An 18122-nucleotide genomic window follows, 5' to 3' on the forward strand; every position below is an offset into this window, starting at 1 on the left:
TATTGCTGACCTTCATTTTTTACTTAAATATAGTGATTTTTTAAAAAGAGTAAACCAAAAAAAAAAAAACCTTTACAGCAAATATTTTGCATAAATATAAACATGCATGTCTACTTCATAATTAAGCAAAATAAACTTTCAGGCACAAGATTTTAATAATCATTAAAGAAGGAGACAATTAATTCAAGACAGAAATAACAGGAGCAACAAAGACATTTCATGACATTTCAATTGGTCTTGTCGTCCAACCTACTGGTTAAGGCCTGAGTTTTATGGATCCTACCTTCCTCACCAAATGGAAACATACAATTTGGCTGTACCTAATGTATATCCAAACAACAATTTCTCTTTCAGAATAGTGTAATAAATAACATCACATGCACACACACCCCCCCCCCCGCCACACACACACCCTACTTAACCAGCCTCTCAAATAGGGAAGTAATAAGGATCTTGGAATTTTCAAGTTTTCCCACCACTGAAACACATACACATTAAAACCACACTTTAAAAAAATGATTCTGCTACAGAAATAATAAAAGAATTAATGAGTGGCATCATGACACATCTCTAGTTTGTTAGGTTTCCCCGAATCACGCCTGTACGGCGGCTTGCTTGCCATGGCTCCTCATGTGCTTCGGACTTAAGCCTTCACACCTCACACCTCGCACACGCACCCACAGTGACAGATGGTACACAGAACAAAGGAAAGGCCGTTTTAATGCTTCGGTCAGACTTTGAAACCAGGACAGCCGGCGCAAACAGTCTCCAGCTGTCTCCGGAGGCCGGGAGTGTCCCCTGTGGTTCTCTGCCCTTCCCGCCAGGCTGTGAGCCTCTCCAGTCTGCTCCTGCGCGCTCCAGGGAAGAGAGCAGAGAACCACAGGGCCTGCTCGGGGCCCGCGCCGACCAGCACTGGGCAAGGGGAAGGTCCGTGTGGACACATGGCACTCCGGCTGGCGGCACCCAGAGAGCCCCGTGAGCAGGGCTGGGGCAGGCGGCTGACAAGGCACAGAGGCAGGAAGAATAGGTCCAGCTTGGCTGGCAGGAGGGCACTCGTGAGGGGGAGTCTGTGAGGCTGGAGGCTTCATTTCCAAAAAGCAAGGATTCCTTACTCCGCTGGGCAAAGCTGGAGGGCTTGCAGAGGAAACAGGCACAGGCTGTTTGGAGAACAGAACCAGGGCTGGGCCTGCAGCTGGGACAGGCCTGCAGGGCTGGCAAGCGGGGCCGGGGTGGGGGCTGCATGCAGAGCCCACTCCCCAGGCCCAGGCCACTGGCAAGCACTGCCCAGACACCAGTAGGCACCAGACAGGCCCAGACCCCAGGCTGGCCACACACATCAAGCCTGACGGGAGGAAACGAGGGAGAGAGGCTTAAATAGATCTATCTTTAGTCCAAGTTCCTGGTACCTGCCCCAGCTTGAACAAGTGAAGAGCGGTGAAACAATTCCCACGTCTAGAAACAATCCAAGTCTCCCAACCATCACCTTTGGGCTTCCCTAGTAGCTCAGACGGGAAGGCATCCACCTGCAATGCAGGAGACCTGGCTTTGACCCCTCACTGGGGAAGATCCCCTGGGGAAGGAAATGGCAACCCACTACGGTATTCTTGCTGGAGAATCCTATGGACAGAGAAGCCTGGCGAGTTACAGTCCATGGGGTCGCAAAGAGTCAGACATGAGTGAGCGACTAACACACACAACCATGACCTTCAGCTTCCCTGAGCTGTCATTACCAATAAATTAAAAACAATCAATTCATTATAATAAAGTTCCTACCTGCCATGAACTCCACGAAGCCCCATGACGGGTGGAGGACCCAGCGCAGGTGCTGGTGTGGCCCCTGAGGACCCAGCGCAGGCGCCGGCCTGACCCCAAGCCCAGCTGGAGGAGCGGCGTGAGCAGGCCGCCCAGCCCCGCTCCAGCTAACTGGGGCCGCCGCGCGGGGGACACAGGTGACTTCGTGAGGCTCAACTCAAAGCCCCTGCCACCGATCACCTAGCTTCTTCCTGGGTCCAGACTGCTTCCCTCCACTAGCCAAGGAGAAGCCACCCAGAGGGAGGAAGGTCAGTCTTCATGTTCTCAATACCACTGAATCGAAGCAGACAGAAATTTCTCAGAACGTAATCATTCAAATGACAGAATGGGCGACTCCAAGCTAATGCACTAATTGTGGGACACCTTATCACAACGTCTGCTCTATACGGAATGCTTCCTAGTGACCGGTTTCCCGCAACGACAGATTCATCTGGAAAGGGCACACCGCAGGAGGCAATCCTGTGACTTTCTTCTGGTTGCGTATAAAAAACGAGTCAGCTTGGGAGCCAGGCAAGAACAGCGGTGCAAAAGCAAGAACTGGGGAGCCCTGCCAACACCTGCTCATTGCACACTGCACGCCTCCCACCTGTACCCCGGTCTGGAGAGCATCTGCCCAGAGGCCTCCTCACCTCAGCCGTCCCACACCAGTCCCCGCTGGCAGCCTCCGAGAGAAGCCCTCTTGTTATGGATCCACACGGAGCTGAAAGCCCCAGTTTAAGCGAGTCACGTGCATCAGCACCGTGGCTGCTGGCTTCATTTGCTCCCCCACTCCCCTCATGAGGGACTGATGTATTCAGGGACTGCGTGGATCTAAACTGGAGCTAGAAGGAGCCCACACTCCTATCTTTTGGAATCCAGGAAAAGCTCTAATGCACAACACAGCTCTTACACAGGCCCATGGACAAGACTCTCTGGTTCCAATAGGAGATTCAGGGGTGGGAGTAGTGGGAAGGCCTGGCCTGGGGCAAGACGCTGGCCCCACACCAGCCAGGCCCGTCCCTTCCTCATCTGCAGACGTGGGGCTGAGCCACGATCCAGGTCCCCCCGCTGATGCTCTCCTACCCCATCCTGAAGTCCATTTCCACACAGGCCAGCCAGACTGGGTCAGACAGAACTTCCTCACTGCCGCGGGTCTGTAACTGGAAGTGGTTGGAACATGCTTCCATGCTGGGGTTGCAGGCTGCCCTCTCCCGCACCTCTCAGAGACTGAGCTTCCTTTCACTGGGGCAAACCACTTGGCCACGCTGGTGGCTGCTGAGGTTTGAAAGTGAAACACTGACCAGGAGAAGTGGCCTTTGAGGAACCTAGGCCAGGGCACGTTTGTCTGGTTTCCATTAACAGTGTTAACCAAATAGAGATACAATTCTGTTAGTTCTGCTATAGATCTACTTAAAACTTTGAAACGTTGAGATTGTTCAAAAATCACATGAGAAAATCACCCATCACCGCTAAGTTAAAGACATGCACATCTGAGTGCTTCAGAGCCTCCAATTCCTCCTAGAGTCACGATCCCCACGTCTTCCTCTCAGTGTGGATGCCACACTAAAGCAGCCTGGTCTCGCGGCAGATCTGTGCACCAAAAAGTTGATTTCAAAAGATCCGGCTCTAGTCATCACTGTCACTGCCAGACTCGCTCAACTGCAAGTCATTTCCTATAAAGAGAAAACAGAATCAGACCAAAAGGACACAGTTTAAAAACGACTCCCCTGTGGTTCTTTGGTTGACCCTCTGGGCTCTCACGCTCCAGTAACACCAGGCTGGTTCAGTTTAATTATGGAGGAAAACTGATTCAGCTCGGCCACAAAACTTGTAGAGTCAACATTTTAAAAGAATTGCTATTTTTGCATCTGCAAAGTACAGCAACACTGCACACTGGGGCAGAACAGGGAAGGATTGGATACACAGTGCTTACAGGTCTCAATAAATAGCAAAAGATACTTATAACTAGCTAGTTATAAATTCACTATCTTGTATAATTGTTCATATCAAGTTTCTTTATAAAAGCGAAAATAATAATACCCAGTTGGGTTTCCTGGTCAGGCAGCTAAATTCTGTTTATGCCAATAATATGCTAATGCAGCATAAACACACACGCAGCCCCTCTGGCTGGAACAGTCACATTATTTTACACCTCAGACCTGAACTACTGAGCTCTGTAAAACCTTAAATTTTGTTCAGCGTGCAACATCTAGGTTTAGGAGTGAAGAATGTAAAGCTTTTCCATCTAAAAGAAGAATAACAGGACCCCAGCTGATACCACCTGGAATAAAACAAAAGTGAACTTCTACATTTCTGGATCCCTGATCTCTAGGCCATCTCCTCTCAATGTGTTCTCAGGATCAGGGTCCCCGAGGCCCTTTCAGAACACTTCAACCTAAGGTCCTCCCTTTTCTAACTAGAAACCTTTGTGATGCCAGATTTTCTTCCTAGACTTCAACCTACACAACTAAGGGCAAGGCTGAATGCAGAAGCAGATCTAAGACTCCCTACTTTGTACTATGCCAGTTAAAGAGACTTGCAAAATTTTAAGGCAACATTACTCTTCACACTGAATATTTTTTTATTTAGAAAATTTTTCATAAAAGTGTTATTTTTATTATCATATGGCTGATTGTCATTTTTTTCAGATGAATTACTGAGTATTTTAAGCATTTCTCAGTTTTAATTTCTAATGTGGTAAACACTGACACAAGCTACAAACATAAAAGCTCCTCGGGGTCCTCAATAATTTTTATGACATAAAGAGGTCTGAGACCAGTCAAGGGGACCTCTGCTGTTCCAGACATGGGGAAGGAGCCCCAGGACCAGCAAGTAATCCCAATCAGAAGAGCCGAGCACCGTCACTTACGAAGAAGGCGACGTGCATGTGAACGGCTCAGCGTGACAGAGCTGAAGACTCAGTTCTGAGATTTCTTAACAGTTTATTTGACCCAGGTTCAAACTGATCCATTTGTTTTTTGGGGGAAAAGATATAATGCATGCTACCATCGAGGAAAACAATATTATCACTCTGTATGTTTTCACATTAGGGTTTAAGAGATTTGTGCTATTTACTGTGACTTTACGGTTTGTGAGTTGGTTCTGGTTGACGATCCTGGTTTAAGTAACTTCAGTACTTAATTGTATATGTGGTATGCAAAGATTAAGGTCTTGCCATTGGAAAAGATGCAAGCCGGGAAAGCTGATAAAGAGCCATAAAGAGCTAAATAAGAGTTTAAGGCACTGGTAGGTTAAGTAACATGCACTGAGCCATTTTTGGCTCTTACTTTCTGGAAGGAAAGGAAGTTTAGCACTGACTGGGTAAAACGAAGAGCTGAGTTACACAGTCACAGGAGCTGTGGTCATTCTCCAGTATGAATACCAGATGCCCAGTGTAAAAGATAGTATCCTGAACCAACGGGGAAGAGTGCTAAGTATACCTGAAATCCAGAAGCTCAGCTTGTACCGTGAGATGGCAGAAGACAGCCTTCACTGGCGTCACAACAGTGCTGAACTCACTTAGGTAGGAGAGTAGGGCCCAGCACATACGGGAGTGTGTGTGTGCGTTGGGGTGGGCAGGGGAGTGCTCTGGCCCCTAGCAGGCAGAGGCCACAAGGCCGGCCCCACACAAGGGGTCTGTTAGACGTCTACACTGTGGAGCTGAGAGCGACTCTGCCCTGCGCCACAGAAGCAGGGTTAGGACACCTCCCGAAGTCAGCCCAGGAGGACACCCAGCTCCAGGGACTCTGGCAAGAGGACAGCGAACAGACCCACGTCATCCCACCTCCAAGACTAAGACGGTTGCTCTCGGTGTCCTCTGCCTTACCACCACCAACTGTGCCAAAGGCCACCAGACACCACAGTGTCCCTTCCTTCCCTCCTGCCCAAGGTCGGCTGGTTCCAAACACATCCTAAGGGCACCCGCTCCCCTCTGTGGTGGTGGGACCCTGCAGTGTGCTGGCACTGGGCTTTCAGGACCAGACAAAGACCTGCATGGGGGCAGGCAGGGCCCTTAAAACCTGGGATACACAAAAACAGAGAACCCTGCCGCTCACACATCAGCACTTCCCAGAATCCACAAAATGTAAACTGTGCCAAGAGAAGGAACCGATTTTTAGTTTTGCACTTCCTGTTTTTTACTGCTTGGGGACTTGCTCCTTTCTGCTTTAAACTGTCTTTGCAGGACCCTTTCTTACGCCGTAAATATCTTCAGGTTTACAGACTCTGGCGTAAGACAGACAGAAGCCACCAATCCGACCAGCCCTCCCAGCTCCGCCCCAGCCGACAGCGGGAAGGCGCACTTACTGAGGGTGCTCATGAGCTGCGTGCTCCCTGGCGGCCGCGGGGCTCCAGTCCCGTTAGCCACCGCTGGCCGGCTGCCATAGGGCTGCGGGGGCGACGCGGGGCCGCTGTCCTCGCCGCCGCTGCTGGAGCTGTCGTCGTCACTCCCCGAGGAGCTCTCGGAGTCTGAGGAGCTACTCCCACTGCTGCTACTCATCTGCTCGATGATGTCCACCTCGGCCCTCAGCTCTAGAACAGACGACAGGGCGGGGTCAGCGCGTCGAGCTTGCCACACGCAGGGCAGGAGCAAAACCCAGAGCAACGATGGTACCTGAGATGAGCTCCCACCTCTCCAGCCCTCAAAAGCAAACAAAACGACCCAAACCCACAAACAAAAACACCTAACAATGGAAACACTTAATTCACCCAAAGTACTCAAAACGCACACTGGTTCAAGCTAACGATTCTTTTAAGAAACTAAGTTAAGTCTGTTTGGCCTTATCCACTTAAAAAAAAGAAAAAGAAAAAGAAAAAAAAAAAGATTGTGAATGACAGGATTAAACACCAAGTAGGAGAAGAGCAATATTCTGCTCAGGGGCTGAGAAGTATCTGAACAGGAACTGGAAGGTCTGAGCACTTGCTCTGGATTCATGTCTAGTCAGCTGGGAGACCCAGGTGGAAGGCAATGAATTTTCCAGGACACTCTGGAAAGAGGAAGGGCCAGAGCAGATGGCCTCTGGGGTCCTTTCCAGCTCGCATGGCCCACGAGGCTCACAGGAGGGGCCAAGGCTGCTGAAGAATGTCTTTCTCTTCCTCCTCTGTCCTCTTTACACATTTGACGGACAGCCATGCCTTTAGGTGCTGCGTTTGTATTAAACATAAAGGAGGGAAGGAACACGTTTTACCCGACCACTTCAGTGTCCGTGAGCATATTAAGAATCCACCACAGAACACATGGAGGAAGATGCCAGATTCACCTGTCCAAACACACCACGAGACCTTAAATGACTATGGCTCCTTTAAGCATAAATGGCAACAACCAACCACTCATGGCCCAATTCCTATTCAGCTAAATTGAAAACTTCCACAGAGAACATACCAATCTCCACGAGGAAAAACAAAATCTAGATGCTTAACAACTGTGCCCCACAGAGTGATCTCATTTGCAAAAAGACAGTATTTCCACAAGGTGGAAAAGGCAAATTTCCCAAGGCCAACTTTGTATCTTTTCCTGTTTACTGCTGTTATGGGTTTAATTTTATTTCATAAAACTTCACAAATATGAAATACAACACTTACCTTCATAACTTCCTAACAGTCTGGACAACTAAAACCATCCACCGTGTGGGGGAGAAAACCATGGTGAGCTCTGCCTCAGGCGTGCACTGGAGAGAGCCTGACCAGACAGCTAAGTCCTCGGAGGCCACTGGTCAAGGAGCTCTCCCACGTCACACCTGGTGTCAGTGCAAAGCAGTGGCTGAGGAATCTGACCTGCACACGGTATTTACATCGGCACACTTGGTTCTCACCCCCAGCACTGGGAATTCTCTTCTCCCAAAGGCTTAAAGGTCTGCCATATGGACCTTCAGATGGTAGTCAGGCTCGTTTACACCCCGGGCCTCTAAGCAGACCGCTGCAAAGACAGCCAGAGCTCAAGCCACTGAACTCCCTCTTATCAAATGAGGTGAGTGGTAACCCCTGCACACCCATCACCTCTGGAACGGTGACCCCTGCAGAAACTGCTACAGTGGCAGAACGCCCATGCTGCCAGCCCTGTGCCTCCACAGAAACATCAATGCCCTCCTCCAAGCTGCTACTGGGGCTCCAGAAACTGCTCTCTACCTCTTTTGATGTCATCCAGCTGAGGTTCAGGTGAGGGGTTATCCTTCAAGGGAGAGGTTTTGGGTCCAGCCGGAGGCTTCGTTGGTGCTCTGAACGGTATAGGAGGTGGTGGTGGCGGCGGCTGGGATGGCTGTGGGGGTCGTGGGGGCTGCTGCTCCATCCGGGCTTGGATTTTACTGCTCCCCTCAGCTCTGAAATGAGAAGCAGTCTGTAAATTAGAGGGGCAAAAACAGTGGTTCTCAGATCTGCCCCAGTTACCAAGCTCCTGGAAGCACCTGCAGAGCCCCAGGCCTCAGAAGACTGAATTTTATCACACAAACTACTCATTCTACTGCATTCCAGTTCTGCATCGTGCACCAGAGACAGATGGATACCACACTTGCCACCCTCAAGGAGCTCATGTTTTTTTATTGCGCAGCAGCTAAGGCACTGAGGTAGGATATACTGTGATTATGATAACAGAATAATGTAACTACTCAACTTCTGCACACTATAAAGTTATAACCACACGCAAATGTGTTATTAAAGAAAACTAGCTCTGGAAATACTGGCCTGTTCGAAGTTTTTTTCCCATTCTCTATTTACCACTCATTTTGTCACATGCCAGCTCTTGCTGGCAGACAGGCAGAGCATTCCACCCCAGACCAAGGAAGTACCATCAACAATTTATTTTGTAAATGGACTAGCTCAGCACTTTTCAAACTTTGGGGAATCTCATTAAAGTGCAGACTCTGACTTAATAGGTCCTGAAATCTTGTATTTTTAACAAACACTTAAGTGATAAAACACTGCTGTTCCCCAGAGGACACTGAGTAGTAACAGAAACGCCCACAACCAACAGCTTCCAGGAGGATAACCGCAGCCCCTGGCTGGAGGAGGTAATCTACCCACACACTGCACAGCAGGAGGGGGCTCCCCGCCAGCCCTGAACTTAGGGAGGCACCGGCGCACTGACCCCATCTCTCCATCTGTGTGCGTGTGTTCACAAGGATAACAACACCACCTTTCCAAAAGTTACTTGTAAAGGTTAGATAATGCATGTAAAACATCTAGCACAGTGCCTGGCCTGTGATAAGACCTCAATAAATGGTGGGTACGTTTACTTTTTGTGGAATGAGTAAAGAAAAACGGCTTGAGGAAGCATACACAGAAAAACATTGAACTAACACTCTCTTTAAAATTTATTTACTCTATTACAATAATTACTGTATCACAATAATATAACCACTGGGTTACTTCTATTTATAGAATAGAATTTGACTTTAAAGTAAAATCTAATTGGCCTCATATGACACATGTAATGCCTGTCAAATTAAAAATTAAAAGAGCTCACTATTCAAAAGAAATTAGATAAAGCTTTGATAATGATCTCAAATGTCTCTTGTAAAAATTTAATGTTGTCACTCTAAAAAATAATATATATTACTCAATTATTCTTTCATAATTTTAAGTCTGTAAACTTAAATCTTATCCCTTGGGTGGTACTGCATCAACTACCATGAGATTAATAAAATTGACTTAATCATAAAGTTCACCCCTCTCACCAGTGACTTCTATATTTCAAGTCTTAACAACATTATTTATTTTCATTGCCTTTGAAGAAAATATATTTTATTGACTTGTCTGAGAAGACACAGGTGGGAGTTGCTGAGACTGTCAACAGGACACTAAGTTCCCAGACATGCACATTCTTATAAAATAACTGAATAGACAAGGTAAGTCTACAGAAATGGCACAGCAACCTTTATCTGCTTTTTCACATACCGTGTCTTCTTGACCTGGATGCTGCTGCTGAGCTTTTCCAGCACATATTCTCCAGTGTCGTGATTGATGATCAGCACACAGTCCTTCTGGTAAGGCCGCTTGTTCCCCTTGAACACAGTCATCGGTGGTGTGGATCCCTTTTCCGCCACAAAAGAACAATTCAGACAATCAAACCAAATACTCCAGTTACGAATATCAAGACTGAATTTAGAGCTGGCTTTATCTCATCAAATCTTTTATCAGAACTACCCAAACAGGAATAGAAAGGGGACTTCCTTGGTGGTCCAGTGGCTAAGACTCTGTGCTCAATGCCAGGGGCCCAGGTTCGCTTCCTGGTCAGGGAACGAGATCCCACCTGCTGCAACCAAGATTCAGCACAGTCAAATAAACATTTTTTTTTTTTTTTAAAGAAACAGAATAAACTGATTTGTATTTTATTTTTGCTTGGGAAGCCAGGAGTTAAAGAGGAAGTAATATAACAAGACTCTGTAACTGTGCAACTAGCTCTAAGTAATCAAGAAATATACATAAAATTTTAAAATTACTGTACATTTTCCAGAGATTTGGGAAATGTACAAATAACAGTAAAGTGTGAACTGAGAACAGAAATGACACGTTCATGTCTGACACTGAATAGAGCTCTCACTATGAGCAGTAAAGCTAGTGAGTGATCTCTGCACTTCCTTGTAATAGGAGAGTCCGGGCTTCCCCTTCATGCTAAGTAACCACACACCTTCTCCAAGCTCACTGTTCTAGCTGGTTCAAGTACCTCAAGCCACTATCCTGCTTAAGGCCTTCCAAGACTGCCCAGTGCTTAAGACCCAAGAAGAAAACCTTCAAACCAGCCACCTGGCCCCTCCATTGCACCCGGCTCCTCTCACCCCGGGCTCTGCGGGTCCCAGAGAAGAAGGCACCAGTCCTCTCTCAGAACCGCAAGTTCTGTCTTGAAGGGATTTAACAAGGATTCTGTCTGCAACATCCCAACCCCTCCCTCCCTTTCAATTATTCAACCTTCAAATCTGCTTAAAGGTCACTTCCTCAGGGAAGTCTCCCTAGATTTTCTAAAGTAAGTGCTATGTTTTTCTACAGTTATTGAAACTCCCTAAAGGCAAGAAACACGCTTGTTTTCTTCAAGACTATATTCTCAGTACCTAGTAATGAGCCAGCATCACGGTGGGTGGATGTTAATATTTGTTGAATATATCATTTAATCCCCTTGATGGAATCAGAAATTGGTTGGCTCCTTGACTCCTGGTTCAGACAGTAAAAATTAAGAGCTGGAAGGGACCTTAGGGACCACTTATCTAACCTCTTTATTTTACATTTGGGAAACTAAGGTCCAAAGGGAGATGATGTAACCTGCCAAAGACAACTAATGAGACAGCAGTTTAAACTGGCAGACAGTTTTTTGTTAGCACAAAGCTTCCCAGGTCTCTGTCTAGAGCCTTTTCTTTCTCTCACTGGTTACCAAGAACTTATCATGTTCCAGGACAGGCCTCAGACATGCACTGACACATGTTCATTAAAGACTATTCTGTCTGATCCTTGAGATCACAGAGGTGCCTTGGTAAGGCTTCAGCAGTGTCTCTCTCTGGGAGGGTTCTCCACTCAGCTTTTAACCTGGGGCTCTGAACCGAGGCCCTGCCTGAAACCACCAGCCTGCATATCACCCCCTGCCAGATTCACAAACCACGCTGATCCTGCCCCTGCCTCTCCACGCTCCTAAGCTGTTGCTGTTTTATACCCATAGGGCACTTAGGCCTCTTTTTCTTCAGCTGTTGGGGGAGGCTACATATGTCTAAGGGAGGAGCCAGGTTCCACCATGCCTTCTTTGGAACAAAAGGGAAAAAGGGAGTTTGGGAAAAACGACAAAGAATTTTTTTGCTCAGGAGCCTAGGAAGCATGAATTCCATCCCATCCACTCCCCAGAGTTCCTTTTCTCCTTATGTTGCCACTTTGGAAATCTAGAAGTTTTTAAAAAGGAGGAAATCAAACTGCAGTAACAGAATATGAAGATTTACTGTGATTCCATATTGAAAAACAACAATGATGGAATAAAACCTACAGGGATGTGTGGCAGTGTAATCGTGACTTCATCGCCTTTGCCAACCTGAAGCTCTCCTTCACAGGAAGTGTCTATAGATGCCGGCTTAAAGTCATCTAAAGGGAAAGAAACAAAGCATTTATTCACCAGGTTACTTGTACCAAGTGCTTGCAGGGCATTTGCGTGTAAGAATGGAAATTTTTTGCAACTCAGATAAAAAAAAATACAAACCACTTAGAATTTCTTAAAATGTTATCTCACTGTGGAAAACTTCTCATATACAACAGCAAAGAGAATACTACAATGAGTCCTGCGTACCATCACCCAGCTTCATTATCAGTTCTGGGACAATATTGTTTCATCTATACCTCCATATACTTTCCCTCTTATCCCCACTGGATAATTTTGAAGGAAAAAGGCTAGACTTCAGATAACATTTCATTAAGCAAAGATACTCCCTTCCCCCAAGTGACAGATGAAAATTCATGCCTTATTACCCACAATGAGGTGTTTTATTAGGGTTATTATAAAGATGAAAAGCAACAGAATATGTTTTTAAAACGCTGTGATTGTAAAACACAATATGAAACATGAAAGGTCACAGCATGATATAAGTTGATTTCATTTTGATAAGAACTGTCAAAGTTAGGATTTGCCACACTCAAGTTCCATAGCTCTAATAAGAATATTCCTATAGATATCTGGAGTAGAAGGTTGAACTGTATTTCCAAAGGTTAATCCTGCCCATGTTTCTGAATTGCAGTTAAGGCACAGTGTGAACAGCCACGTTACTCCCTTTTAACACAAACCTGCCTCAAACAGCAGGCCAGGCACTTCTGTCAAGCGTCTGATTTAAACTGCACATTGCCCTTCATTCTGCTAACACATCAGCTTAGTAAACTGCTCAGGAAATGATGCTGCTCTTATGCCATTCCCAAAACCCAGCCCCTCAGAGGGTGATCTGCTGTCAGCAGGAAGCAGACTAATGGCCTGGCAAGTGACCACAGGAAAACAGAAGTTCATTATCTACTACGCCCTGTTTCAAGGTGTTGAGTCACATCTAAGAGCTCCTCGGACAAAAACAAGTCTTAACCAGTACTGGGGCTACCAGGACTCGAAACCAGGAGTCTGTGAATCACAGTGGGATGCGCCGGCGGCCAATTCTTCACCCAGGATACAGAGTGGAAAGGCCCTCCCTCAACAGAGTCTGTAATCATGTAGAAAAAAAGATGTCCAGCATAATGACTATTTGCACATTCCTTACGCCTGCTGGCTTTTGCTTCCAAACATAGATCGAGCTCTAACTTATTCCTGGCTCTCTAATTTTACTTTCCACCCACAAGAGACTGGGTCCGGAAGAAAAGTCAGGGATAGTCTGGTGACCTCAAAAAGACATCAAAGCATGAGACAAGCTGGCACAGATATATGGAGGAAAAGAAGACGGATGAGGTGCAGAGCTGCGGATTCTGGGGCTGCAGCGGGGCGTAGGGGAGAATAGAACCAAAGCGGGCAAGGAAAGAAAAGGAAAGAAGACAGGAAGGGAATGGAACAGGAGGGAGTGGAGGCCAACCCCGAGGAAAACGAGAAAACCTCCTGAAGCGTGGAGATCCCCAGTGGGGATCGGTGTGTGTGGGTGGGGGGGGGGCGGCGGGGGGCGGTGGGGGTGGGAGGCTGGAATACAAAGAAGCTGGAAACTGATGTGGGGTCGCAACCCTTCGGTAATAAGAGGGGAAGGTGGAGGATGCCAGCCCCGAGGAAAGAAGAAAAGCTCCTGAAGCGTGGAGATTGGGGTGTGTAGGGGGCGGTGGGGGCGAGGAGGGGGACTTGGAGGTTCAGGGCGCAAGAGGGTCCAATGACCTTCGGAAGAAGCATTTGGTAGCGCAAGGCGGAGAAATCCTGTGAGCTGCGGGAAGAGTCTGGTCTGAGAAGAGGGAGCTGGGAAAAAACCAAAGGGAAAACCCGAGGTCCCCCAAGGGAGGGAACGCCGGCAAGGCCCCCTGGCCTTTTGCGGGGCCGAGGGCGGCCGGTGCGGACTCACAGCGGATGGTGTGGAAGGAGGCCCGCGGCCGCTTCTCGAAGCTCTCCCCGAGCCGCAGGCAGTGCTCCTCGCGGTCCAGCAGCGGGTTGACCGTCCCGTTCATGGCCCCGCACGTGCCTCGCGCCCGCCCGGGCGCCCTCCTGGCGCGGCCCCGGCCCGAGCCGCCGACGCCGGCGTCCGGGGGAGCCGCGCTCCCGGGACAGCGCTCGGGGGCGCGCGGGTAGCCGAGCCGGCGCCCACTCGCGCAGGCCGGAAACGAGCTCGGGCCTGCGCGTCTGGGCGAGGGACGACTCTGAGGAGACCCGCCAGCGGAACTTCCGGCGCCGAGGAGGGACTTCCGGGCCCGCAACGGAAGTAGCGGGGGCGGTACCATGGCCGAAAGTCTACTCTGCCTGGAGAATCCGGATTCGAGGTCTCTCCGCGGGGCGGGGGGTGAGTGTTGACCTGTCGAAGGGTTTTGGTTGGTGATTTGTGTTTTTTTTTCCGCGGGGGCTCCCAAATTCTGCTTTTGAGGCAGCGCCTGGCTGGGGGCTCAGCGCGCCCGCCCCCACCCTTCAGGGGAACCTAAGAACTGCTGACGGGGGCGCCCAGCGCGCGGTGGACTAGGCTCACGCGGGTCGCCGCCGCCCCTCGCGGCTGGGCGGCCCGGCTCATCCGCAGGGTACTGGCGGCCCCACTCTCCGCGTCCCTGAGCCTCTTCTTCGTCCCTTTCGCGCGCCCAGGGCGGTGCGAGGGCCTCCGTTCCCAGAAAGGGACGCCCCCTCGGGTTCATGAGACAGATTCAGGCCACCCGGGCGTAGTAGCTCCGTTTTCCCCGGAAAACGCCGTGTCTCAAGTCCTTGGCGACGGTGACCGACCGCCTCCGGCTCGGACAGCAGTCGTGGTTGTTTTTAAAGACACCCCTGTTTGACGGACACCGAACCCTGAGGAACCGTAAGGTTTCTCTGTCAGTTCTGGAGAATGACTTTTTTCCCTGACTAAAGCGGCTTACTGACTGTTCCGGTTGGAATTAAGCCTTTCTTTGCGTGAGAGCCCTGGCCGCTGCATGTCAGCCCCCTGACGGCGGGGTCTATGTCTTGCTCTTTGTGACCTCTCTCCTGTAGTGGGACAGGGCTTTGTGTAGGGTCAGCATCTAGTAAATGTCTGCGGAATTGAAATGTTAAGTGAAAGAACTATTCTGGAACCGCTAACTCAGCATCTTAAAAAAAAGAAAAAACTGTTCTAGAACCGCCAACCGGAATTTTTTTTTTCTTTCCTGCGAATTATCTGCTTCAGTATCTGCGAAGATGCTGCTTCAGGCTTGAACCCAGCCTGAGGGACCACTTCTGAGAGGACCCTGCCTGTGTCTGTGGTATCCGCTTGAATTCCTCAGGTTGTTGAGGAATGGAGAATCTCCAGCAGTGTTAAATGTTCAATATATGACCGTCCACGTAGGAGATGGCTGCTTTGCAAAGGAGAGGACTGCAGACAAGGATTCTCAGCTCTGAAGAAGAGGAGAAACTGAAGCGAGACCAAGCTTTAGTGTCTGATTTTAAACAGCAGAAACTGGAAAAAGAGGCTCAGAAGAACTGGGACCTTTTTTACAAAAGAAATAGCACTAATTTTTTCAAAGATAGACACTGGACTACCAGGGAGTTTGAGGAGCTCAGATCATGTAGAGAGGTAAACTAATATTGCACCTTATTTGAGCGAGTCTTCATTTAAAATGTGTAGAAGAGGGGTGTTTTATTGCATTTCTAGGGCGAGTGTGAGGTAAAATTTATGAAACCTGTCAAATGTTTCCTGAATTTTTGTAGCTTAGATATACACTGTCTCAAATAGTTTTAGCAGTTGCTGAGTTGTAAAATACAGAGGAGAGAGGACTTTAGTGGGCATTTTCTGTTTCTTTAAAGCTAATCTGAAAGTTGTAAATATTAAGTTCATACGGAATGATTTCAGTGACAGGTTCATAATGATAATAATGATGAATACTTCACCACACCCCTTTACATGAACTTAACAGTAGTGTTCTGTAATTTAAACCTTAAAGTAACATGTTGAAGTTTGGCATTAGTGTTATTCCCACTTGCTGATGAAATTGAGGGACAAAGCTGTTTAAGTGATTTGTTCAGTGACGGAACATGGGGTGAGGGGAAGAGTTCAGATTTGAGTGCAGGCAATTTAACCTCAGAGCCTGTTTTGTTAGCCATTATGCTGTGTTTTCGCCACACCAGATTACCCAGTGTTGGGACAACAGACGAGGCATCAGTTGCTTTGGGTTATCAGTTCACTGGTTAATTGTCTACTCCATGGGGGCAGAGAGTTTTGTTTCATGTTCTGGACTTTTTAGTTTGTTTCTTCATTATGTGGATGTTGTGAACTGTAACTTTGGGTTCTCTTTCCTCAGTTTGAAGATCAAAAATTGACTATGCTTGAAGCTGGCTGTGGGGTTGGGAACTGTTTATTCCCACTTTTAGAAGAAGATCCAGATATCTTTGCCTATGCCTGTGATTTTTCTCCAAGAGCTGTTGAATATGTCAAGGTTGGTGCACCATCCATGTGTTGTTATGTTTCTATTTTCCTAGACTTGTTGTACCTAACTTCCACAACCGTTTTCCCAATTCGGTCCTCCTCCTGAAGGACCAGCTCTGATCACTGTATTCCTATTCCTGTGTATGTGCCTGTATAATACATACAGAAACATAACATTATTTAGAAAAGTAGAAAGAAATACCGGACAACATCCATAAACTTGTGTCCAGATTTAATGATTGCTAGCATTTCGCTTCTTTTGCTTTATAAACTTTGATAGTGTCGTTTATAGCTGTATTTAGTTAAGGACTGCATCTTACACTTTATTATGTACGTTAAATCTTCTTAGCCTAAAACATTCCTGCCCTTCCCCTTGACTTTTTCCCCAGTGACATTGAGTTTTGGGAGAACAAGCAAATTTATGTAATGAGGTCCCACATTCCAAATTGGCTGATGGTTTCTTTCTATCATTGTTTAACTTGTTGCTTTATGCCTTGTATTTTCTGTAAACCAGAAGTTAGATTTAAATCAGGTAAAATATTTTGAGCAAAAACACTTTAGTAGGTGATGATGTAGCTTTCATATTGCATCCTGTCAGGAGGCAGTGATCTAATCTCACTGTAAGTGATGCTAGTTTTGGCCACTGGGTTAAGGTGGCTTCCTAATTCCCCTGTTTCACAGGTGTCTTCTTTTTGTCATTAGCAGATATGTGAGGGATTCTTTGGCAACATGCAGATACCTATTTTTCCATCAACCTTTCACAATTTTAGCACCTATTAGACTTTTTTAATAGTGATATTACATTGTACTATAACCTACCTTCTTCGCTCTATATTATATCTTGCCAAGTTTTTTCATCCCAGTACATGTAGGTCTACTGCATTTCATTTACCTCTTATAGTATTTCACAGAATGGATATGCCATATAGTAATATTTGCATTGTTGATGATTGTTCAAATTGCTTCTAATTTTTGCTCTCACAAGTAGGATTGATGTAATCAGAATTATACACATGCCCCAAAACACATGTGTACATGTCTCTGTGGTGACTAATAGGAGAAATAGAATTCCTTGGAGGAAGCATACACATTAAAATTTAAATAGATAATGCCAGCTATCCATCCAGAAAATTATACCAATTTATAATTTCACCAATAATATAAAGATTTTTTTTTCCTCTGTGCCATCAACATTTAACATCAGTCCTTTTTTTTGGCTGCACTGTACAGCATGTGGGATCCTAGTTCCTCATTCAGGGATCAAACCCACTCCCCCATGCATTGAAAGCACAGAATCTTATCTCCTGGACCACCTGGGAAGTCCCACCATCAGTCTTTTCTATATCTCCCAATCTTATAGGCCAAAAGTACTGTCTGCATATTTTAAATTGTTTATTCTTTATAACAAATAAGGTTGAAGATTTTGTGATATGTAAATAAGCATTAGTTTTTCTTCTGCTTGTTTTTCTTCCTTTATTCTACATATGTTTATCCGGAGCCTAATGTAGGCCAATCACTGTTCTAAGCATTGGGATGAAGTAATAAACAAAACAAACAAAATCCTCACCCACATTGGGCTTAGACAGTAGTATGAATTGTCTATTCATACCTTTGCCCATTTTTCTGTCATTTTGTTTCCTATTTTGAGGATATATTCTGTTATATCTGTTGCAAACATTTCTTCCAGTTTATCAGGTATTGTTTTATTATAGAATTTAAGTGATCACATCAAATTAATAATCATTTCCTTTTGAGGTACTAAGGTTTTATGTCTTTTTGGAGTTCTATAATCACATAGATATGCCTTCTATAATTTTGGTTATGAGGATTTTTAATTAATCTGGAAAAGTT

The 18122-nt window shown here is 46.7% G+C and overlaps 2 protein-coding genes across 9 annotated transcripts in view; one reads left to right on the plus strand and one right to left on the minus strand.

Annotated features, from left to right (window-relative positions):
* On the minus strand, positions 1–14133 carry EAF1 (ELL associated factor 1). The gene is made up of 6 exons (XM_061167291.1): positions 13761–14133; positions 11744–11838; positions 9679–9815; positions 7915–8105; positions 6097–6321; positions 1–3464 (listed from the first exon to the last, which is right to left on the minus strand). The coding sequence occupies exons 1-6, from the start codon at positions 14131–14133 to the stop codon at positions 3418–3420; spliced, it is 1068 nt and encodes a 355-aa protein (XP_061023274.1). The 3' UTR covers positions 1–3417.
* METTL6 (methyltransferase 6, tRNA N3-cytidine) overlaps positions 14113–18122 on the plus strand; it is a 22310-nt gene continuing 18300 nt past the window's right edge. For 7 of the 8 annotated variants that reach the window (XR_009697010.1, XR_009697008.1, XR_009697009.1 and 4 more), the window contains exons 1-2: positions 14199–15422; positions 16147–16281. Coding sequence is in view for 5 of the 8 variants with exons in the window: in XM_061167289.1 (XP_061023272.1) it covers positions 15198–15422; positions 16147–16281 (360 nt within the window). In the remaining 3 variants the exon portion in view is untranslated. The other variant, XM_061167286.1, reaches the window with a different exon arrangement.

The sequence above is a fragment of the Dama dama genome, chromosome 19 (genome assembly GCF_033118175.1).
Source record: "Dama dama isolate Ldn47 chromosome 19, ASM3311817v1, whole genome shotgun sequence".
In the NCBI taxonomy this organism is placed as follows: Eukaryota; Metazoa; Chordata; class Mammalia; order Artiodactyla; family Cervidae; genus Dama; species Dama dama.

Coding starts and splice junctions, on each gene's coding strand:
- EAF1 (XM_061167291.1), bottom strand. CDS start 14,133: ATGGTACCGCCCCCGCTACTTCCGTTGCGGGCCCGGAAGTCCCTCCTC. Junction 6,322..7,914: donor GCTGGATGACATCAAAAGAG/GTAGAGAGCAGT, acceptor CGTCTGTTCTAG/AGCTGAGGGCCGAGGTGGAC. Junction 3,465..6,096: donor GCAGCTCATGAGCACCCTCA/GTAAGTGCGCCT, acceptor TTCTCTTTATAG/GAAATGACTTGCAGTTGAGC.